This window comes from Montipora capricornis, chromosome 13 (assembly GCF_036669925.1).
Source record: "Montipora capricornis isolate CH-2021 chromosome 13, ASM3666992v2, whole genome shotgun sequence".
Classification (NCBI taxonomy): Eukaryota; Metazoa; Cnidaria; class Anthozoa; order Scleractinia; family Acroporidae; genus Montipora; species Montipora capricornis.
In genome coordinates this window covers 22,797,380-22,822,379 of record NC_090895.1, presented here as the reverse complement: position 1 = coordinate 22,822,379, position 25,000 = coordinate 22,797,380, and the positions used below count along the sequence as shown (strand labels likewise).

Sequence of the window (25,000 nt, the reverse complement as noted above, 5' to 3'; positions counted from 1 at the left end):
GAAACTTTCCAGAATACCCCCGGCCCCAAAGGCCGTTTTTCCTCACCACCTCTACCCCGGCAGTCTGTATGGGCCGGCGGACTGGAGTACGCTGAGGTCATAATCAAAATTTCTCGCATCGATAAATTTCCCAAATTTTTTTACGCATGGAAAAATTTAGGACTAAAATATTAGCTTCCTATAGAGCCAAAAGTCTAAAGTCCCCTTTATCCAGGAGATTTGGTGGCCCGTACGGGAGACCGCAAGATTCGTTCAGTAACAGTGACACTCCCGGATAATGCGGGAGAGCTCAGTGACATATATACTTTCATTCTTTTCTCCATTTTATGCCCAGACAAACGACAACTCGGTCTACAGGGAATCATTGAATTGGAAAGATTGAAGACCCAAGACAAGGGTTCGACACCCTTCCTGGAACACTTTTCTTCACGTGACTCGTTTTTATTAGAACAAGCTGATAAATTACAAACATCACTGAAGGAGAAAAAATAATGGACAATCGATTTTAAAGTCTTAAGGTCAGAGGTTATGAAATGGTAATCTTACGCTTGCCCAGGAAACTCGTTACCCCAAATAAACAAAAACAAAAAAACCTTATAAAAGTGTTGTTACAATTTCTTTATTTTGTCCAGCGTTTAGTCTAGCTTACTTTCGACTTATTGTCAATCACAGCAATAAGTTTATTTTTTAACAGCAATAGTCTAGTTTTAATTTGCAACAAAAGTTGTTATTCGCTTCGTAAGACCGCTTAACACGTAACTGAGGAAATAACTTCATGTCGGGGTCCTTCAACTTCTCAACAGCTGCAGGTCCACCGCTGACAATTCCAGCCACGAGCAAAACACACAGCACAACAGTGAATTTCATCTAAACATTCAGGAGAAATAGAGGTCAAATCATTTCATGAACATTTTTGTTGTTGTTACAGGGTAAAAAAAAAAAAGCATAATAGACCATTTTCGAATCCTCGCGGCTGGAATGGATCTAGCATGAAATGGAGGTTAATGCGAGCAAATCTTTTCAAATGCAAATTATTTTGCCCGCGTTAGCCTCTGTTTCATGCTAGATCCAGTCCAGCTGTGAGAATTCGAAAATGGTCTATTGGTGAAATCACAGTAAATCTAACTTACTTATTTAGAATCTGCGTTATAAGGTCACTTATTACTTATATACACTCTTGCTTATATAAAACATTGCTAGAATTAGGCTTGAGCCGAGCCGAATTTGTCCTGGTTAAGAAAATATTCCACAACAGCGAGACCGTGGCCGTCAACAAACAAAAACTCTCCTTTCTCTGCCAATGCTATACACACAGCATCTTACCTAAGACGATCGGAAACCGCAGATTGCCATACATCCAAGGACTGATAAAATTACTTATTTACAATCTAAAATAAAATCAAATTGAAGCAAAGAGAAACTTGCAGGCTATCAAGAGGGATATCTTTTAAGATATCCCTCTTGATAGCCTGCAAGTTTTAAAAATGTCTCTTGCTGACAGTCATTGAAAATATCTGTAGCACCGGGGCTTGATTATATAAACTGCAATGTGTCCAACCACTGAAAGTACCACTGAACGCCCTTCAATAAAAATTGTGATTTTGTGTGTCTTGCTTGCTTTGCTAGTAAGGTAGCAGCGTTCTATTAAGCCTCAAATTGGCGTACCCTTGAAACTTGCTTGAAGTGGCGGCTCACCATAGCAACAGGAAAGCCACGACTGTCGCTATGGTAACCTATAACATAGCTCGGTGATTAGTTAAAAATGTTTAATTAAAATAATCCTTCTTAGGAGAAGAGGCTCTTAACACCATAAGTTCTTGCAACTAGCAGTGCAATTGGAACTATTGTTGTGTATTTTCAGTACTATTCTTTACATTTATTACGATTTTAGACCGACACTCCTTTTTCTTAATCCTTTATTCCCGTTTTGTTATGTAACGTAACGGTCTGTCGAATCCTGAGGTTGCGTTTTAAACTGTTATGGCGTATTATTATCAATGTACGCGGCCAAATAGAAAATCGGCCTCTTCAAAACACACGCTCAGCGGGCCGCAAAAGACTGGCAGCGGGCTGCTAATGCATTATGAGCCCTAAAGCTGATTGGTTCTTGCTTCAACTTTGTGATATGTCTATTATTTATAGACGATTTTACGCATTTTTTCGGTAATTTTAAATAAGTTCACTGGACTGAGTTGATTCTTTAACAGCTTGTTCAATCAACACTTACATGATGATTTGAAGTGACTTTAAATTCGTTATCCACTTAGCTTGTATTATTAACACTAGCATTCCTGACATCATTTGGCCTTGTTTATTGATAATAATGATAATGACATGATTTTTTTCGGGAATATTGTTTATTTGCGCCCTTGTAGTGTCGCAAATAAACAATATTCCCTCAAAAAGTCATGTTATTCCCTTATTCCTTACAATTTTTCTTTTCTTTTTTTTTTTTATTTGTTATGTATCATTGCTGCGTAAACCTTGATAAAAGCTATGTAAATCTGATTATAACTGAGGGTATCGTTCGAATACAACTCGAAACTGGAAGAAAAGTATGCTAATGTACACTGCCAGGTGTCACATGACATATGATTGACATTTCGGTGGGATTGATAGGTTGGTGCTAAGGTAAAAGAAACCAAAGGCTCCCGAGCTGAGGGAACTCCGAACTGACGCCGTTTACTTTATGCCGAGCAATGACGTTGATCATGAATACACGGGCAGACCAAACCTCACTCTGGTGCACGTTTGAAAGGGCATCAAGAGGCTTTCTTTTTTTTTAATTTTTTTTGCAAAAAGGAAAACTATGCTTTGCCAGAGTACGTTTAACAAACTAACCACAAAATGGTGAGGGATAATTCTAATATTATCGGCATCAACTAGGGGTACCATCAACGCGCGTTGTTTGGAAGCTTGGCAAATTACCGAGATGACGGCGGCCTTTTATTTGACATCTATTTGCATCTTATTAGGGACCTTAATCAAGAACGACGACAATGCTACGAGAACGTCACATAACCATTGGTTTAATTAGCAAAAACAATGGCCCTGCACGCCTCGCACATGCGTGTTACATCTTGATACATTTCTTTGCCGTTGTCGTCTTGACAACGACGTGAAATGATTAAATTTGAGGTCATGTGGAGGAAAAGAGCACCTGACGATGAATTTTCAATTTTCTCTCTAAGATCCACACCGTTATGTTATGGACCTTAATAACACGGCGGCCATGTTGAATCCCAAGGGATTGAAAACTTTTGTTTTGCCCAACCGAAACTCGTTCCCAAACATTTTAACTCGAGGCTCCGGGTACGAAATCTATTGTCTATGGCCAATACGGCCGCCGCGCGAATTAGTCCCATTTTATTATTGCAATGTGGACTCACATTTTCTACGCCAAGTGAGTTGGAGTAATTGAAAAATTATTACAAACGAAATGTTAAACACGTTAAGTAAAGAAATAACTCGAAATAAATCTCAATGCAAATTAAAGTTACAACCGAGGCTCTTTATTTTTATTTACTGATTAAGTATGGATACGTACATGGTGGAATCAACAATAGGACATAGGTCCCTTACAAGGCGACGACAAGGCATGCAGAGTAGTGTGGTTAAGGATAACATTAGCCAATCCGGAGTGCCACTGGAAAAGTGCATAATTCAAGCAGAACGCAAATAAGAGAAAACTACGGGAGCCCGATAAGACATGACTAACCGCCATATTGTTCACCATCCACCAAAGCAAAGCGTGAGGTCGCAAGACACACCGAACCACTTCGTAGGGAATCATTTTAAATCGAGAATTTCATTGAGATTTGGGGTTGCCTGGTTGTTTTCCTGCAGTAGAAGCACGCAGCGTTCTTGTCGCTCAAATTGGTGTACCCTTCAAACTTGCTCTACATTACGCTTCAATGATCCCATTACAAAAGTAACGGGGAAAATTTCCTGTCACAGTGATGTTTTTGAAACATTCGAATTTTCCATGTGATAGCCAAGCGCTATCAGCAAAATTACAAAAACAAACAAATCATGAACGTGAAAACAGCGGAAAAACAAGCGGTATCCTTACTAGTTCTGTAGAAGATGGCAACTATTAACAAAGCTGTTAACGTTTGCCATAAAACCGTTTTGCTTGGCGTTTTGCGACTAAAAATCTTAAATTCACTGAATGACCTGTTCCATTTTATCCCGGATGGAGACAAACCCGCGCTTAATTGCTGCCGCAGTGAGTGAACTTGAAGCCAACAAACGAAGTAGCTCTCTAATCTCGAGAAGGACGTATTTTCTTCAAAACGCAAGGAATTGTGGTTATGCTTGAATGGAGGAGTTAAGATTCGTTACACCAGGGCCCGGTTGTTCGAAAGCCGATTAGCTTAATCCAGGATTAGCGTAAAATTTTGTTTCAAGTTTTGTAACTTTTTGGTGAAAGTTTCTTTTGCTTATTTTTGTTTTTCAAGATTGACTTCTTCTAATGTAAAGTTTTGCCGAATATCAGCCTTGAACAGCATTTGGAAGTAGAGAAATTAACTCCTTGGTTAATTTTTAATCTGGGATTAGCGTTAATCGGCTTTTGAACAACCGGGCCCTGAAGATTTGAAGAGAAGCTCGCAGCCACGTTCCCAATTCGAGGTAACAACCTGTAAAACTGCTTTGTTTTTTAGTCTTCTGGTTAACCGTTCTCGAGCGAGGGATATAATCAACAGTTCCAGCTCCAAAATAGGCACACTTCTTTTTTTCTTTGAAAGAACGTCTTATCTTTGAGGCTGCTGAATGTTCTTATTTATTTAATTATTTATCTATTAATTAATTAATTTATTTATTTATTGACGACGATTTGAGCCTGAAAATGTTCTTACTGTGTTTTTACAGTTACGTACGTGGTATAGGATTTCAATAGGGAGCTTAAGCACGCGCGTTTTTGAGATGCAGACGGCAACCGGAAGAGAACATTTCGCGTGCCAGGGCAGTGGTGTCTCACAGATTTTTATACTAATCATCTCTAATGAACGAAAGATACTTAGCAATGTAAATGTGGTTGTGTGAAGACAAGTTAAAAGGGAAAACAACTCACTTCCGGTCGCCGTCCGCATCTCAAAAACGCGCGTGCTTAAGCTCCCCAATGCGGACGTGACCAGGAATGTTTCCCGTGGTGTGTCCCTAAGTATTTGGGTTTATTTTCCTGTGCGAATACAGCTATACATTTACTCTACCTTTATTTATACTAATCACACAAAAAATAAGCATAATAGAGACCGTCGTTCTTAACTGACTCTCATACTGGGTACGTTCTTAGGACGTTGTTAAAATTCTGGTTAATCTCAGCCTTAACGTTTTTATAAGAAAGGTTCTAATAAACGAAGCCCTATGTAAAAACAGAAATAAACTTAAACATAAAACGCCTTATATAATTCTAGAAACAGACAACACCCTATGTAATTCCTGTTTCTTATGTAAGCACCTAACTAACAAACATCATTCGACAATTGAAATGGATTAAGTTAACGAAAATCCTTTTATTTTATCAAAATAACAATCTTAAGGTTAGGAAGTTATAAGGAATCAAATCAAACACTACTTAGTTGTAACTGTTGTTGTAACTGTTGAATTAATTGATCTCAAATGAACTTGCAGCGCTTTACTGTAATTACTGATTTGCTCGGAATGGTTACAAATGCCGTCTGTAAGACTGCTTACAAACGCCGTGTTTAAGGAGGCTCCCTGGACTTTTAGGGCCGCGCGCAAGCTGGGCACTAGTATAGCGCGTAAAGCCTGAATCGCGCTTGTTTTTCTAATTTTTGGAACGTCAACGTGGCCAAATCTGTAAAATTAACTGCGAATTTTTTCGCGTTCCCTTCGGTAAACTTTTTTTAAAAATTGGTTCAGTTGTAATTACATACAGTTCCAATCAAATACCCAACATTTGTTAAAATCTGTCAGAGCTAATCGAATATATTAAGAAAAGAGACAAATATTGGCAAATCCGTCTAAACAACCTTGACTTTTTACCACCTCACAATACTAGGCAATATCATTTCTATAATGTGGCAAAGAATAAGAATAAAAAAAAACTCACCGCAGAAAAGAATAAATATTAAGAATTAAGGACAAAAATTAGAATATATCTGCCGGTCATAATATGTGATGTTGCCATGGTAACGGCCATAATCCAAAAATTGACACCAAAAAAATAAGCCATATTATATTGGTACCCACACTGGTAAATCTCTACAGGGATCTCAACACTCTTAAAGGCGCCTTATGCAACCTGAGACTCTTACAAATGTCATGTGTAGAGGGGGGTATAGGGTATTTTCGTGAGCCGTAATCGGACCCTTTTATTTCTCGTGAAACGTTCATTTCTTTTTTCTTGCATCGTGAATCGTGATTTTTTTTTAATTAATGTGAAATGGATTGAAGCCTTTTTTGTTTTGTGAAATGTGAATTTGTCTCTTATGTCCGTGAAAAAGAATTATCTGCTACCATAAAAAATGAAGAGCTATCTACCCCATTTCCGGACACAGCTAGTGGCTGCCGTACTGACTGAATCCTTATCAACCCTGACTTCCGATCAAAGGTCAAAGAATCTAGGGATGAACCTTCCCCCCCAGTCCCCAGGGTCTTGTGGGAACAGTTTCAAGATGGCGGAGGGTTCGAAAGTCTTGGGTAGTGCTTACACGAACGCAGTTTCATTTTAACCCCATCGATTTCGGTGCAGTTACACTTTCCGTTTACACGACACCGACCGAGACTGTTATCAAAACCGCGTCGATTTGAAACCGCTGCCAAAAGTGAAGCGTTTTTAAAACGATGCGGTTTCATCTGTCGCGTAAACAGCGAAACCGCATCGATTTGAATATGGTTACTATTTTGGCGCGAAATTTGCATTGTTCAATTCAAAATAGTGAATGTAGCACGTACTGCAGCACTCGCTTATACCATCACGACTTGGATTTTCTGGCGAAAACGGTTCCGTGTAAACAGTTCCAAACCGCATCGATTTTGACGCGGTTTCGAAGTCATGAAACCGTGTCGATATAAAACCGCGTTCTTGTAAACGCTGCCTTGGAAGTCACATGTCAGATGACCATCATACTCAATTTCTATGTTTTGCATAAAGAAACCAATCAAAAGGTTTAAGTGCACAAAGAGCAGGATGAAAATGTTGGTGCCTAAGAATCGTGTCAAGAAGTTGGAGGGAAAAAAAGAGCAGTGAATTTTCTTTTTATGGCTCCGAGAACACGATCGGGACGTATCATAAGAACGCCATTTAGGACTGTTTTGTGACCATAAGAGGTAAGTCTAAGGCCTCAGTTATTAAGCTGTCCTCACCTCCGTGAAATAGCCAAATGTTTGTCCGTTCCTAGGGAAAATGTGGTTTTCTGGCACCTGAAACACGAAAATCCCGATTTAGTTTATGTAAAACGTGATCTTAACCCCCTATACCAGGCTCTGTATAATCGAAGAATTCCGAATCATTGTCCGTTTTTATACTAGAGACGCATTATTCGCCTAAACGAACTTGGGCAAGACCTCCTCGGTAACAAGACCTAGAATGGATCTATTCTAACTAACGAACTACTAAGATAATCAGAGATTCGAAAACTGAAAGAGATGAAATAAGGTAAAAGGCAAAAAAAGTAGACAGATTGCACTTCAGATCTTCAAGAAACATGAATTTCGTAGGAAACAATAAGCAAGTGCGTTATACATTAAAAATTCTTACAAATAAATAGCTTGAAGTCTTTTCTTAAAAGTATTCGTAGGCAAGGGGGGGGGGGGGAGGGGGGGTGGGGGAGTTTAGGGGGAAGCTGGCAGAAACAACATCCGAATAAGGAGAATTGTAAAACTTATGACCGTGATCAAAAGCGCGGAGAATTGTTAAGTATTAGTTGTGTAATAAAAGTAATTGGAAGGTCTTACAATTTTTTTTATAATAGGAATGTATTTGTATTTTTCAGTAAAACAATTTTGTTTGCTAACAGTGAACGGGAAGGGTGGAGATTTAATAGCAGTACATAAATTTGCCTAATTGCAAGCTGTTTATGTTGCAGGTAAAACCCGGTCTCTGGTTGAATCCGTTTTTACAGGTCATCCTCATTTTACCTAGGTTTAATATCAGGCTTATTATTTAAGCTTGATTTTTAAGCCAGTTATTAATCCTATTTTAATGTCGTGATTAATGAGCGGTTGCGACATTCTTGGCTTTGTGCCTTTTAAATTGTAAATTGTTGCTAAAATGTGAACATTTTTCTTATTAAATGAATTATTACGTAATAGGAAGAGGTGGCCACTGACGGTGAAACCGCATCTGACAACACCTTTTCACCTTTGTTTAGCCTGCGCATTCGAGCAGTCGAGCATGCTGTTCATGTACCTCGAACCACTGGGAGCCTGCTCGCGGGCTAGTCTTCGTACAATAAAACTGTCAACAACCGTTTGTCAATTGTTGCAAAAAAAGAAACAAGGTTTTTTTCCTTTCCTCCAGTCTTTGTACATTATAAATCGATCTTGTTGACCCAATCCAGTCACCTCTTTGCTGACACCCATTGAATGAATTGAATTAAGGGTGGACCATTCCTGCACTTTGAAAGATCACGAAATAGTGATAAAGCTTTCTTTTAAAAGAACTCCAACAACAGAGAGGGCAAAGAAAGGTAATACAGTTTGTCAAACTCTAACTGCGAAACTCGGAGATCGTAAACACTGGTATGATTATTTATACTATCCTATTGTGGGTTTTAATTTCCTTAATCTCTGTTGCCTGGGGGAATAGATATTTCAACACATTTCATTCCTTCGGTTGCTGAATATTACTGTTTTCACTCAAGTAAGGGAAGTTTACAAATAGAATACCAAAAGTGCAGCAGGTAAGTCACAAATTACGTTTAGTTAAAGATTTCTATCCAAAATAACATAAAGTCACGTTTTTTGAAGAAATTTTAAGTGTTAAAAATGATCTTCGAAGTAATTACTAAAATTTGAACAATTTTCTTATTCAATTAATTCTGCTTATGATTCATTTATTGCAACAAGGATCAAATTGAATTACCTATTCCAGCGTTAGTTGCAGATAAGCTCTTTGTGCTTGACGTATGAGTCTCTCTAAATGCAAGGGGGCTTTGCTTTGGCACCCTCTTCCTTTTGGGCCATGGTGTTATTTTAAGGCGGCCAACACCCATTGCATCTTTTCGTTTTTCTTTTCATTGCTTAAATATGCTAAGAATTCTAAGTTACTTTTGTGACATGAGTCTCAAGCCATTGCCTTGACAGATTCCAACACATATTCGGATCTATTAATTAAATGGGTGTCAGTGAAAAGGTCACTACGGTGTGTAAACAATATCGACTTCCAACATAAAACGGGTGGAAGAAAGGAAAAGAAATCCTGTTTCTTATTTCCAACAATTTTCGATAATAATTGGCCCCTTTATTCAACGAATGCTATAGCTTTCGAGCAGGCTCTCGGTGATTCAAAGTACACGAAGGGCTTTTGTTGCCAGCTGCAGTTTCACAGTTAGAGGCCAAGTCATCCTAATCTAATAACACAACGATTTCTCTTTCACAAATATGGATTTTTAAAGACTAAAATAGTGAGGATAGAATTTGTTCCACCAAAAGAGCAGACAGAAAAGTGAAAAATAGAGAAGAAAAATGTACTTACATTCGGCGGAGCTGAACTGTAAGTGATAGCGAGAAAGAATGTAAATATTTCCCTGTTGTCATGAAATGCACGGGTGCCGCTATGGCATTGAATTAGTCTATTGTTATTTAGATATATAAGGTTTGTCATGATGTAATGTATTCATTTCAGCTCTCGAACTTTCAAATTTTATTTTACATCACTTTGTATCTCTGGAAATCTTATATTACCTCTAGCCCCCAGAAGTTAGTGCGCCTGCATTTGGTAGGGGAATACGTTCCTATTTTCCCACTGGGTTTTTGGGTATGCGTATCAAGCGGTTGCACATGCTTTAGCGTGAGTGGTTCTTACTTTATGTTTACCTTGTAAGTAGTATCTTATCTGAGCTTTGTAACGATACTCGGACGGCATTAAGCACTCAGGCTCACAGTCGGAGCTGCACACCCATCCTTGTGTACGAGTCATGAATATAAATAGGAAAAAGCTTATCTGCTGAATACTCCGCCACTTATTTTAATAATAATAACATCTATTGTATTTTGACTCGTTCTTAAAGTCGCTTATAGTAATGAAGTCGGAACGAAGGTTCAAGTTTTTTTTCATGAAATAGAGTCATGTTTTAAAACTGAATTTGTTTTTTCTATTCTTTTACAAGTGCGTGCGGAGCCAGGAGAGGCTATGCACTCACTTCCTTTGATTGGATCAAGAATTGGACCAAGAATTCTTTGTTGAAATTTTTTTTTATGACCATTAAACAAAAATTATGCGATAAACGATAATACTACCCTTTACTGAAAACCTACCTATCTCTTTTTCCTCCGGGAGCCCTAATGGGTGCTTTGTTTTTGAAGGAATGAACTACGCGGTGTTAATAGCGCTGATCGACTTTGTCCAAAGAGTCTTTGGATCATGATGTGGGCGGAACATTCTTTTACTTTGACAGATCACGTGTTTCCGCGGTGAGGACATTAGTACTGCTATACCCTCTCGATAATCCTCGACGAATTTAAAGTACGTTTTATCAACGATTTATCCAAGGAACAAATAATATCAAAAACAGCGAGATCGGTATTCAGAATTCAAACGACCTACATGCAAGGTGTTTTAGTAGTTTTCTTTCTCATTGGTCGGAAAAAAAACATGTTTTAAGCCCTGATTTTTAAAAACCAATATTATTTAAGCCTGATTTTTAAGCCAGTTTTTAATCCAATTTTAATGTCGTGATTAATTTGCGGTTGTGACATTCTTGGCTTTGTGCCTTTTAAATCGTAAATTGTTGCTAAAATGTCAACATTTTTCTTATTAAATGAATTATTACGTAATAGGAAGAGGTGGCCACTGACGGTGAAACTGCATCTGACAACACCTTTTTCACCTTTGTTGTTTATTTTTGTGCTTGAAGTATGGGTCTCCCTAAGTGCAACGGGACCTTGCTTTCGCAAACTTTTCCTTTTGGGCCATGGAGTTATTTTAAGGTGGCCAACACCCATTGCATCTTTTCGTTTTTCTTTTCATTGCTTAAATATGCTAAGGATTCAAAGTTACTTTTGTGACATGAGTCTCAAGCCATTGCCTTGACAGATTCCAACACATATTCGGATCTATTAATTAAATGGGTGTCAGTGAAGAGGTCACTATGGTGTGTGAACAATATCGACTTCCAACATAAAACGGGTGGAAGAAAGGAAAACAAATCCTGTTTCTTATTTCCAACAATTTTCGATAATAATTGCCCCTTTTATTCAACGAAGACTATTATACCTCGCGAGCAGGATCTCGGTGATTCAAAGTACACGAAGGGCCTTTGTTGTCAGCTGCAGTTTCACAGTTAGAGGCCAAGTCATCCTAATCTAATAACACAACGATTTCTCTTTCACATATATGAATTTTTAAAGACTAAAACAGTGAGGATAAAATTTGTTCCACCAAAAGAGCAGACAGAAAAGTGAAAATAGAGAAAAAAATGTATTTACAATCGGCGGAGCTGAACTGTAAGTGATAGCGACAAAGAATGTAAATATTTTCCTGTTAGCATGAAATGCACGGGTGCCGCTATTGCATTGAATTAGTCTATTGTTATTTAGATATATAAGGTTGGTCAGGATGTAATGTATTCATCTCAGCTCTCGAACTTTCAACTTTTATTTGAGATCACTTTGTATGTCTGGAAATCATATATAACCACTAGCCCCCAGAGGTTAGTGCGCCTGCATTTGGTTGGGGAATACGTTTCTATTTTCCCACTGGGTTTTTGGGCTTGCGTATCAGGCGGTTGCACATGCTTTAGCGTGAGTGGTTCTTACTTTATGTTTACCTTGTAACTAGTATCTTATCTGAGCTTTGTAACGATACTCGGACGGCATTAAACACTCAGGGTCACAGTCCGAGCTGCACACCCATCCTTGTGTACGAGTCATGAATATAAATAGGAAAAAGCTTATCTGCTGAATACTCCGCCACTTATTTCAATAATAATAACATCTATTGTATTCTGACTCCTTCTGAAAGTCGCTTATAGTAATGAAGTCGGAACGAAGGTTCAAGTTTTTTTTCATCAAATAGAGTCATGTTTTAAAACTGAATTTGTTTTTTCTATTCTTTTACAAGTGCGCGCGGAGCCAGGAGAGGCTATTCATTCACTTCCTTTGATTGGATCAAGAATTGGACTAAGAATTCCTTCTTGGAATTTTTTTCATGACCACTAAACAAAAACTATGCGAGAAACCATAATACTACCCTTTACTGAAAACCTACCTATCTCTTTCTCCTCCGTGAGCCCTAATGGATGCTTTGTTTTTGAAGGAATGAACTACGCGGTGTTAATTGCGCTGGTCTTTTGATCAAGATGTGGGCGGAACATTCTTTTACTTTGACAGATCACGTGTTTCTGCGGTAAGGACTTTTGTACTGGAAAACCCGCTCGATATAAATCCTCGACGAAGTTAAAGTACGTTTTATCAATGATTTATCCAAGGAACGAATAATATCATAGACAGCAGGATCGGTAATCAGAATTTGAACTACCTACATGCAAGTTGTTTTAGCGCAAAAGTAGAAATTTGTTTAGTAGTTTTCTTTCTCATTGGTCGGAAAAAAAAAGATGTTTTAAGCCATGAGTTTTAAAAACCAATATTATTTACGCCTGATTTTTAAGCCAGTTTTTAATCCTATTTTAAAGTCGTGATTAATGAGCGGTTGTGACATTCTTGGCTTTGTGCCTTTTAAGTTGTAAATTGTTGCTAAAATGTGAACATTTTTCTTATCAAATGAATTATTACGTAATAGGAAGAGGTTGCCACTTACAGTGAAACCGCATTTGACAACACCTTTTTCACCTTTGTTGCCTATCTTTGTGTTTGAAGTATGGGTCTCCCTAAGTGCAACGGGACCTTGCTTTCGCAAACTTTTCCTTTTGGGCCATGGAGTTATTTTAAGGTGGCCAACACCCATTGCATCTTTTCGTTTTTCTTTTCATTGCTTAAATATGCTAAGGATTCAAAGTTACTTTTGTGACATGAGTCTCAAGCCATTGCCTTGACAGATTCCAACACGTATTCGGATCTATTAATTAAATGGGTGTCAGTGAAGAGGTCACTATGGTGTGTGAACAATATCGACTTCCAACATAAAACGGGTTGAAGAAAGGAAAACAAATCCCGTTTCTTATTTCCAACAATTTTCGATAATAATTGCCCCTTTTATTCAACGAAGACTATTATACCTCGCGAGCAGGATCTCGGTGATTCAAAGTACACGAAGGGCCTTTGTTGTCAGCTGCAGTTTCACAGTTAGAGGCCAAGTCATCCTAATCTAATAACACAAGACTAAAACAGTGAGGATAAAATTTGTTCCACCAAAAGAGCAGACAGAAAAGTGAAAATAGAGAAAAAAATGTATTTACAATCGGCGGAGCTGAACTGTAAGTGATAGCGACAAAGAATGTAAATACTTTCCTGTTTGGCATGAAATGCACGGGTGTCGCTATGGCATTGAATCAGTCTATTGTTATTTAGATATATAAGGTTTTGTACTGCTATACCCTCTCGATAATCCTCGACGAATTTAAAGTACGTTTTATCAACGATTTATCCAAGGAACAAATAATATCACAAACAGCGGAATCGGTAATCAGAATTCGAACTACCTACATGAAAGGTTTTTTAGCGCAGAAGTAGAAATTTGTTAGTAGGTTTCTTTCTCATTGGTCGGAAAAAATGATGTTTTAAGCCATGATCTTTAAAAACCAATATTATTTAAGCCTGATTTTTAAGCCAGTTTTTAATCCAATTTTAATGTCGTGATTAATGGGCGGTTGTGACATTCTTGGCTTTGTGCCTTTTAAATTGTAAATTGTTGCTAAAATGTGAACATTTTTCTTATCAAATGAATTATTACGTAATAGGAAGAGGTGGCCACTGACGGTGAAACCGCATCTGAAAACACGTTTTCACCTTTGTTTAGCCTGCCCATTTGAGCATGCTGTTCATGTACCTCGAACCACTGGGAGCCTGTTCGCGGGCTAGTCTTCGTAAAATAAAACTGTCAACAACCGTTTGTCAATTGTTGCAAAAAAAGAAACAAGGTTTTTTTCCTTTCCTCCACTCTTTGTACATTAGAAATCGATATTGTTGACACAATGCAGTCGCACCTTTTTACTGACACCCATTGAATTAAGGGTGGACCATTCCTACACTTTGACAGATCACGAAATAATGGTAAAGCTTCCTTTTAAAAGAACTCCAACAACAGAGAGGGCAAAGAAAGGTAATATAGTTTGTCAAACGCTTACTGCGAAACTCGAAGATCGTAAACACTGGTATGATTATTTATAGTATCCTATTGTGGTTTTAATTTCCTTAATCTTTATACATACAACTGAGTTAACATTGCACAAATATTGTTATACAGTAATCATGAATGACACGAATTTCAATAAAGTGTTGTATAAAACCGAAAACGAAAGCAATTGTTCCGAGAAATTGAAAAACCAATACCGTTCATTTTGGGTTGACGTATCTTACCATCTCCAAAAAATGATGTCATGCCAATCCACGCCAAAAATGTGAAACAATCCGATTTTGTGTAAGTGTCACAGAGTACTGAAAATCTATAAAAACACCCGAATAATTGTCCGTTTTTATACTAAAGACGCATTATCCGTCTAAACGAACTTGGCCAAGACCTCCTCAGTAACATGACCTAGAATAGATCTATTCAAACTAACGAACGACTAAAAGAATTAGAGATTCGAAAACTGAAAGAGATGAAATAAGATAAAAGGCCAAAAAGTAGACAGATTGCACCTCAGATCTTCAACAAACATGAATTCCGTGGGAAACAATAAACAACTGCGTTATGCATTAATTAATTAAATAGTTTCAAGTATTTTCTTAAAAGTATACGTAGGCAAGGGGGTAGAGGGGGGAAGGGGGGGGGGTGGGGGAAGCTGGCAGAATAGGAGAACTGTTAAATTTATCATCCTTGATAAAAAGCGCGGAGAATTGTTTAGTATTAGTTGTGCAGTAAAGTAATTGAAGGTCTTACAATTTTTTTGTATTATAAGAATGTATTTAAATTTCTTAGCAAAACAATTTTGTTTGCTAACAGTGATGGCATCATCAAGCTAATGCAGTCCACACTACAATAAAGAAAACTTGAAACTTTAATTCATTTTCCTTGTTTTTCACCAACTGCCTTGGAACAAAAATGCCTGTTTTAAAGAAACAAGGCGCCAGGGTGGCTGTGTTGCTTAAGTGTTGGGGCGCGCCTGAAGCTGTCGATTACAGGTTGAGAAAAAAACATACAGTGAATATGAAAAATTTACATTGTTTATCGAAGTTAAGTTCTTTCGAGACGTCCCACTAGCATTGAATACGCCGGGAAACAAGCAAGTTTTGAAGATTCTGCCGAAAGGAAGATGAATATTGCGCTTCAAGGTCGACAACTGATGATACGTTCAGCTTGAGTTAAAAGGTTTTTACGCCGTGTTTTCGCAGTTTGAACATACCGTGGGCCTCCGAATGATGTAATTTCATGACACCCAGAATACCCAAAAAGTAGAACGAAACAATGCAATAACCACTTGAAACTGTTGAAAAACATAAAAGAAATGCGGCAAAAGGAAAGAGACCCATGGATCGACACAAATTATCCGACAAGCCTTGCATACGGAACCCGCGCCCGCAGTGCGCGCGGCAGTCAAAACTGTGCTATCCTCTCAATCATTTGCCCTTTCACCGGAAACAGTGCATTTCGGTTGTGCGTAAATGACATTGTTGTCGATGTACCCGGTCGAAAGGACGTGACCAAAGTCTTTATTGAGGAGGACATTGAGGTTTACAGTATTGCGGTATTGAGCTTTTTTTCATGCGATATTTCAGCCCGGCGGGAAGCGGTTTTTCATAATTTTGGCTGACGGTAAAAGAAGGTCTTTCAAGGTATTTTGCGGTACTATTCATTTGTCCTTTCCTGTCTCATAGACCTCATACAGGTCAATACACTATGCAAAACAAAACACAATAAGCTATAAAGGTCAAGAAATAAGCTATAAATTTATAAAGTATATAAAGATCCATTAAGGTTTTGCCATAATGGTAAATGATTACACAGTTTCTGAAAGTTAATCTACAATGTGATTGTTTTTGCATCCAATGGCAATGAGACGTTTCTTTTGAGTTACCTGACCCGACTTTTTGATCTGTAAACCGGTAATTCGAGGTCTTCTCAAGTTTTCTGGTCTTTTCTCGGAATGGCTGAGGCTGCTCCAGATGACGACGTCATTATTGACAGTATGGCTTTTTTTAAGAAGAAGGCAAGGGGGGCGAACAGTATAGCAAGAAGAATAAGTTTCGATGCGCTGTTGCGAAAGGCGAAAACGCCTTGTGAAGAGGCGAGAGAAGATTTGGTAAGTTTGCTTCATTTGTTATGCAGGATGTACGATAGCTTGACGACCCTAGACAAATTAACCTCAGAAGTCTCAGAATAGTCCCACATTTAATTATGGAAACTGGTACTAGCTGAGCGCGTGGGAGGTTCTTTTTGTTTTCGCGCACAGTAAAATATATGGGAGTTTATAGCTGTTGGGGCGACTTCCTGTACAAGACTCAATATCAAGCTCAAAATGGTTTATAATGTCCGTAACGGCTTTGCGTGCGCTGACCTTGTCGAGGGTGGCCAGTAAAGGTCGTAAAGGGGGCTTAACGTTAAATAAATTGGTCCTTTCACAATTCACGGGAAATAAAATCGGCCTTTCACGTTTGCCACAAATTTATGTAATGTACGGTTGCTTTTGTTGTGTCATGCTTCGAAAATCGTCAAGGTCCTCAAAGTAGTAATGACGAGGAAATTGAAGAAACTGCTGACGAAAGTGCGCCAATGCTTCAAGGGGAAATCGGAAGCTCAGCAAACTTCCTCCTTGGTGCACGATCTCGATTTGGAAGAGTTATTCGTCTCGATAATCGTTTATTGTACTGAAACGTAATGGAAAACTAGGAAACCAGTTTAAGGTAAGAGGATTTTTATTCATTATAAGACCTCACACTTCACTCTATGCTTTTTGTTTTGCATTCACCAACCAGAAGGTTGAACGAATGCAGTTTTTCTTTCGTGAAAAACAGCAAACTTGTTGTGAATAACTACCAAAACAACCAAAATAGAGGGACATATGTATACGTGCTTGCGATAAATAAACACGCTACATGTATGCAACTTAAAGTAAGCGTGACCTATTATAGAGGGATCTAAACGCGGTATTAGTATTTCGTCGATTTTCGACACGGTATTTCGGTATTTCCCAATTTTTCTTGCGGTATTGCGTTATTGCGGTATTGGGTACCCCTCAATGTCCCCCTCTTTTTGGAACTTTCACGTTAACTAATGCCTAGCTTAATTAATGGACAGGCTGCCTCATCCAGGCTTTGCTGGTAAAGTATCAGCCACTAAGCGTTGGCAGGGTATCATCAGGAAAATGATGAACACTATCCCATGCAGACAAACCATTCGTGATAGGTGCTAGAGCAAATTCTACGAAAAGTTGTAACTGTTCATCAGTAGGATGCCTAACGTGTGTAATTCCACAATTATAGTTTTGCTCCAGCTCCTATCACTAATGGTGATACCGATTATTAATTAGTATCACCCAACTAGTGGAATAATTCAAATCCTGCATTTTAATTGGATACGCTATGAGAGGACTATTAGCAATAGTCCTGGAGTAGCGAAAAGCGTGAAGGCTTTCTTTCGTCTTATTCCCAAATAAATATTTCTTTAACTTGCATTTGCTAACTTTATTGTTGCCTTTTCCGTCCGACTAGTTTGGTGATACTAAAACAATTAGACCCTTCGCCCTCAAGGTTCACTGGTCAATAGGTCATTCGGCTTCGCCTCATGGGCTATTGACCGTAGCCTTTGCGGGCTACGGGTCTAATTGTTAGATATCATTGGTTTTGGCTCTGATAAATCCCATACCAACTGTAGATCATTTCAGACGGAGCTACCCGCAATGTTAGCACAGTATGAAAGCACACCAAGCACACCTTTTCAGCTTGAAACTTGGCAATTATTCTCTCTGCAATACCTCTTCCCCTTAGAAATTGGGCAACCTATGTTAAAGATAATTTAAGGAAGTCACCTGAAGCACATGTGTACACAATATTCGTAGGTTTTTATAGGTATATGAATTTTAATAATATATATTGGTTAGCTCAGAGCTTACCATCTTTTAATGCTACTTAAAACATGCTTATTTAAAATGTAGCGTTTTTAAGGGAAGCTATTTATGCAACGGTATATTCTAACGCTGTTAAGTTAATCTAGAGCATACCATGTAGTATATCATTCAAATTTTTAAAAGAAACCTTCACGCTGACGAAACATGACGCTGTTAATTTTCAAAACAAGTGATGAATGTGTTCAATATTTCGGATGTAAATTTGATGGTTTCTGCGAAGCAAGTTGCGGTACGATTTAAGGCTATCGTGTTGCTCCGCCATATTGAATTGTTCGGCCTTCGCGCTAGACGAAGATGTTAATTGGCTGTGTCCATTTTGTGTAATCTTTTATTCCCGAAGTTCTTCCTGCTGAAGTTTTGCAACGGATTTTATGAAAGCAACCTTTCCAAGAAAAGAAAGGCCTTCAAAATTTGCACAAGAAAATGACACTATGACATCGAAAATGGTTGTGTCGTACTTTTTTCGACAAAAGAATGCATCGCTTTGTCTTTTTTTACATTGAAGTTCCCCTGAAGGCTTTTGTAACCTAGAGATGATCGTCAATTTGCTGTTAGGGTGGAGATTTCTTTAAACTGACATTTTTTAAAAAGTGTTTTTGTTATTCACGAGTTTCCTGCAAGTGAGTTAGATAAAAGCGTTTCATATCTTTGTGGCGTTAATTTCAGTCATAATCTCTGTGTTTCAGAGTTATGGTTTTAGTAAAGAGTATTATGATCTATAAGAAGCTTAATGGTTTGTGCGCCTGAGTCGTAGTCATTTACGTGAATAAAATTTTTAAAGGAAACGTTAAATCACTGTGTCATTATTGTGTCCATAGCCAATCAAACCATTCAGGTCGCTCAGCAAAGGTATCCTCATTTACAAGTTTTGCCCATTTGCTGATTGTATCATGGGGATGAAGAGCTCGAATAGTATCATTATCAGAGCTGATTATTATTGGTTTCTGCTTCAAAACCAAGTGGTACAGGGGGAGCACCATAGCCCATGAGATGTTGTCACAACAACAACAACAACAACAAAAATTTTATTTAGCTAAATGAAATTGGATAATAAAATTTGAAATTACTTGCAATGCATATTTAATTTAATTTAATTTAATACTTCTATCGCGCATAAATCCATAGAGAAATGATCAAATGCGCATTACATGTAATGAATTTAAAAATATCCTAAAATTATAAAAAAAAAAGGAAAGTAAAAAATCTGCTCGAAAAACAAAGATAGAGATCAGTACTAATTCAAAAAAAGGACAAAGAAAATCAATACCTAAAAATACCAAAGAGAAATTAATCAAAAGCTACTTTAAAGAGATACGTTTTCAGATGGCGCTTAAAAATATCAAAATTATTGATCAAACGTAGCTCAGACGGCAGAGAGTTCCATAGCTTAGGTGCAGCGACCTGAAATGCTCTGTCACCAAGGGTGACCTTAGTTCTTATAGAAGGTGGATCCAGTAAAACTGCTCTGGAGGAACGCAAATTATACGCACCCTGCGATTTCACCTAAACAAGGTCCTGGATATATAAAGGGCCCGGGCTATGCCGTGTATAGCCTTGTATATTTTTCCTAGGGTATCAATAATACGTTATTGAAACTAAAGGCAGTAACTAAGTTAAACATTTATTGAACAGTAACAATACCCTTGTGTGTCCCACAAGAAAACCGGCAGTCGAAACGCAAGGCAACTGGTATTTACACAGGAATGTCATCAATACTTGAAGAACAGGCAAGAAGTAAACGCAAAAAAAAACCGTGAAGTTTCGGTCATTTTATCAGATTTACGGCATCTACCAGAGGGGATAATCCAGAACATCATTGCTGCTTCTCCTGGCTGACCCGGGGTCTATGTTCGGTGTTCATGAAGCATTTTCTCGCTGATCATCAAGACTGTCTTGATAAAGTGTTCAAAGCTTGTAAACTCAAGGGATATCTTTGGCATTCGATACATTTTAAACCGATCGAATCCATCCCCGTAAAAAAGTCTTAAACTAAACGGTCGCCATTTCATTTGGCGCCAGGTTGAACTTTTGCCACTCGCGAGCAATAATTTTTGATCACGTGATCAGCCTTTTTCAAACCGCAGAGCGACCTTAACGGTGTGTGGAGCGGGATGAAAAAAAAGCCACTTGAAAGGACGCCTTAGATCAATAGTAGAGGAAAAGCAATGCATCATTGTAAAGCTAAGAAAATAAGCTTTCCAAAAACATATAACCTCTTTACAGAGAATTAAAACACTTTATAAAAATAAAATATAAAGGAATAAAAAGAAAACAACACAAGAATCAGTTTTCCACACGAGTTTGGTAATTTTAACGTTGATTATTCAAGGAATGTTGATCTGGCATTGGTGTCTTCCCACTAACAAGACATCATTTCATTCGGTGCTGGTTACGTTTTTACAAGGAATTGAGATTTCAGTTGATTCGACAGGCATAAAGGTAACGTAACAACTGAGCTTGTCTGGTAATCTAGAGACAGAGGTCAGAGATGGTTTCGTGCAGACTGGGACGCCTAAAATGCTCTGTTGTAAACATGGCGGTTCACGAGTGACGTTGTCTCTCAGGCCTTTCTGTGGACGAATTCTAGGACCTACCGATACAATTTGGAAAAGTTTTTGAAGGTAAAAACTTCATTCGGTGCTGTATTTTCCTGGTAGGACTGGGTGACCCGACACCTATAAAAAAAACAATTGCGCTTATTGCATATAGATGAAAAGTTTGACTTAAGTGGTGAGAGGACAGGAATTTTATAAATGTAAATCTCCGTATTCTCTTATTTACATTATACCGTTTCTTTGAGAAAAGAAAAGAGACAAGAAATTTGCTACGAGGATAAAAGCGAAAAAAAAAAACCACTCATTTGTCGCGAATTTTCTATAATAAGAAATCAAAAGTCCTACGTCAACAGCACACACCAGAGCTACGCCTTAGTAACTGGATAGAGATCTTCTTCTCACTACTTTTTCCTCCGGCCGCGCTTTAGCCATTCAATGAGGGCCAGTCTCGTGCTTGTCAAGATACCTCGTTTCTGCTCGAAAAGAATTCTGGGTTATTCTGCCATTCCATGACAAAGGAAGCCTCCCGATACTTATTTTATTATTATTTTTTTTAATGTGTCGGGTCACCCAGTCCTACCAGCAAAATACAGCACCGACTGAAGTTTTAAGATTTCCAAACTTGCCCAAATTGTATCGGTAGGTCCTGGAATTCGTCCGCAGAAAGGCCAGAGAGACAACTTCACTCGTGAACCGCCATGTTTACAACAGAGCATTTTAGGGGTCACGGTCTGCATAAAACCATCTCTGACCTCTGTCTCGAGAAGACCAGACAAGCTCGGTTGTTACGATACGTATATGCCTGTAGAATCAAGTGAAATGTCAATTGCTGGTGAAAAAAACAAAAACAAAAAAACCAGCATGTTAATTTTTTTGGTAGTCTAGGTATCGAAGAGCCAGAACATTTGCGCATTCGCTGACGGAATGTTTGAACAAGAGAGAAAAAGGCAGTTCCTCCAAAAAAAGATACCGACGCTGGAGCGTCGTACCAAACGAGCTATCCCTGGATTTCGGCGCGTGCGATCGCTTTTGGACGCAGTTGGCACTTCACTGATTTCTGCTACCGACCTTGCCTCCCGGTACGATATTGAAGGAGAGATATGTCCCACGCCTACTCACAGCTCCAAACCGCCCTTGTCAATTAAACGTAAGAATTCGATGGCATAGATATTCAAGAGACAAGTCATTTTATCTGCCATATGGTAAGCACTGGAATCGCAGATTACAAAGTGTGCGCACGCGCCCTGCGAAAGGAAACATACATACTTTCATCTCGAATTTTAGAATAACTACAAGGGCTAATATCTTCGAGTCGACCTTACATTTACAGCTAAAATACAAAGCATATACAGTTACATAACTAAATACACAATATTAAAAAATATGTTAATGAACAAGAAAAGCTGCTGTACAAAATGCGACTCTCGATTCTCTTTTAAAACCAGTATACTCAGTGGTTGCGCTTAAAATCAGGTAGCGCATTTCGCAACTTAGCTGATACGTTAGAAAAAGAACTAAGACCATAACTGGTTGTTTTAGGTTTATTGAGGGACAGAATGTAATTTCCGCGAAGATCATGCATAAGAAGATTTTCAATACGCTTATTGCATAGAGATGTAGAGTTTGACTTAAGTGGTAAGAGGACAGGTGATCTGCAAATAGAAATCTCGTTATTCTCATTTACATTATAATGTTTCTTTGACACGAGCTAGATTACAGCGAAATGAAAGCACAACTTTCTTGCGAATTTTCTATGATGAAAACTTGTTTAGAACTGAATCCAGACTCTATGTTAACAGCACACACCAGGCCTACTCCTGAGCATCTGGCTAGAAATCGTTTCCTCTGATCCGATGAGGGCCAGTCTCGTGCTTCTTAAGTTGCCTCGCTCATGCCCAAAAAGAACTCTGGGTAATTCTGCCATTCCATGACAAGGGAAGACTCCCGATTCTCATTTCATAGTTTTTTTCATAAGTGTCGGGCCACCCAGACCTACCAGCAAAATAACGCATCGATTGAAGGTTTTAGCTTTCAAAACCTGCCCAGATTGTGTCAGTAGGTCCTGGAATTCGTCCACAGAAAGGCCAGAGAGACAACTTCACGTTTACGCCACGTTTACAACAGAGCATTTGAGGCGTCCCAGTCTGCATGAAACCATCTCTCGCCTCTGTCTGAGACAAGACCAGACACGCACGGTTCGTACGTTACGTTTATGCCTATGAAATCAACTGAAATGTCAATTGCTGGTTAAAAAAAAAAAAAAAAAAAACCAGCATGTTAATTTTTTTCGGTAGTCTAGGTATCGAAGATCCAAAACATTTGCGCATGCGCTGACGCAATGTTTGAACAAGAGAGAAAAACGCAGTACCTCCGGACACCGGCACTGGAGCGTCGTACCAAACGAGTCATCCCGGGATTTCGGCCCGTGCGATCGCTTTTGGACGCAGTTGCATTGGCCCTTCACCGTACGCAAACACCCCGTATAAATGGTACAAAATCTTCGTTCACGGCTTTCTCAACCCGCGGCTTATCCTGGCCTGGGAGTTTATACTCATATAAATAGTTCCTTTAGCGTATTGTGTACGCCGCGGCCAGAGTAAGCCGCGGCTTATTTTCTCTCGTATAAACGGCATTTTTTTCGCCATGCGAAGGAAGAGTGTAAATATACCATCACCATCCATCAGTGCAGAAGCTCTGAAGATTCAGAGACGTTTTATAAGTGGCGCTAAGAGATGATGAGGGAGTACAGAACTAAGAAAGCAGCCAATTTCAGTGTCAACCAAATCCGGTTATAAACTCCACAACAATGTCTGCAACGGCCACCTCTTGCAGCCACTTGTTTACTTCTTGTCCCATTCGCATTGTCCATAACATTACTTTTCACCAGTAAATATTTACGATTGATCTTTCGCCAGTTGCTTTTCCTCTATTTAAATAATCCATTTGGTAAAAAGTATTATATTTTAGACAAAGTTTCGCGGATTTTCAAGAAGAAATATTTTCATTCAGGAAGCTATGACTCATCGGCGCGATTCAACGGACTTCAAGCCAAGCGGATTTCGATGTGATCGTGATTTTTGATTGGTTGCTTTTGATATATGTCACCTCTGGAGAGAATATAGATCTTGATCAAGTTTGAAGAAAACGAAACCTGTTGATATTTCTTTAATTTTTTCTAACTAAATATGTCGTAAGAGCAATAGATGACATTTTCCTGGGCCTATAACAGGCCAAAATCCCTTGGGATGTTGGGAGAACTCTCGAAAAGCCTGTAAATCACTCGCCTTCGGGTCGTGAATTACAGGCTTTTCTCGAGTTCTCCCAACATCCCGCGCGGTTTTATCACGTTATAAAGCCCAGGAAAATGTCGCCCTTTGCTTAAATAACAAATTGAGGTCACCAAGTTCGTTTTTGAGATATAAGAAAGTAAAGATGAAATATTGAGAGTTTTAATGTTGCCATGGTAACCTATTTCGTCACAATAGTGGGCACATCTTTTTAAGCAATAATTGGTGTTTCATATGGTACCATAACATTGCTGTTATGTGGTACAGTGTTGTAGTGATAACCCTTGTAATAAAAAGGTCCTTAAGGTAGTGAAACTGGTTCCAGTTAAGTCATCAATCACCCATTTCACACAGAACCGTTGCTTTGCCAAGCGGATAAAATCCTAAGATGCCTTGACAGTGTTCTTTCAGTCTCTTCCTATATTCACCGAGGAACTGCTTCTTCAATTAAGGACTCAACTTGCGACAAAACGGCCTTTCGTTACGCAACAACGTCCGATGACAGCGCCATTTATACAACCTTGACAAGCAACACGATCGAGCTTTCCTCTCGCTGACCCGTACACCGTAATATTGTAATTTAGCAGACGGCCGATCCATTTCGCTGCTCGGAGCAGCCAAAAGCTGCTTCTTACCAGTTCAAATTAACAAAATACCCGAGAGGTAATAAAGTTAGACGTCGACTTTTGTTCGTAGGCTTTGGACGAAGATATCAGACCTTTTCAAAGGCAAATATTTTGGTCTTATAAACGGAGTTGACAATCTAAATTGACAACCGTACAGGGAT

At 38.6% G+C, this 25,000-nt stretch overlaps 1 protein-coding gene across 3 annotated transcripts; it reads right to left on the bottom strand.

Moving 5' to 3' along the window:
* Positions 1-603: 603 nt before the first annotated feature.
* On the bottom strand, positions 604-12,467 carry LOC138030128 (uncharacterized). Of its 3 annotated transcripts, none has more exons than XR_011128034.1 (3): positions 12,398-12,467; positions 7,333-7,389; positions 604-867 (listed from the first exon to the last, which is right to left on the bottom strand). XR_011128034.1 is itself a non-coding variant. In XM_068878012.1 (3 exons), the coding sequence occupies exons 1-3, from the start codon at positions 9,791-9,793 to the stop codon at positions 688-690; spliced, it is 366 nt and encodes a 121-aa protein (XP_068734113.1). In that variant the 5' UTR covers positions 9,794-9,829; the 3' UTR covers positions 604-687. The 3 variants fall into 3 exon arrangements, 1 of the variants encoding a protein (XP_068734113.1); XR_011128033.1 differs by lacking the exon at positions 12,398-12,467 and adding an exon at positions 10,447-10,555; XM_068878012.1 differs by lacking the exon at positions 12,398-12,467 and adding an exon at positions 9,665-9,829.
* Between the last annotated feature and the right edge of the window lie 12,533 nt (positions 12,468-25,000).

Excerpts from the sequence above, each read along its gene's own strand:
- LOC138030128 (XM_068878012.1), bottom strand. The coding sequence starts at position 9,793 with ATGACAAACCTTATATATCTAAATAACAATAGACTAATTCAATGCCAT. Across the intron at positions 7,390-9,664 it reads ACAGTTCAGCTCCGCCGAAT|GTGCCAGAAAACCACATTTT; the intron begins GTAAGTACATTT and ends TTCGTGTTTCAG. Across the intron at positions 868-7,332 it reads CATTTGGCTATTTCACGGAG|ATGAAATTCACTGTTGTGCT; the intron begins GTGAGGACAGCT and ends CTGAATGTTTAG.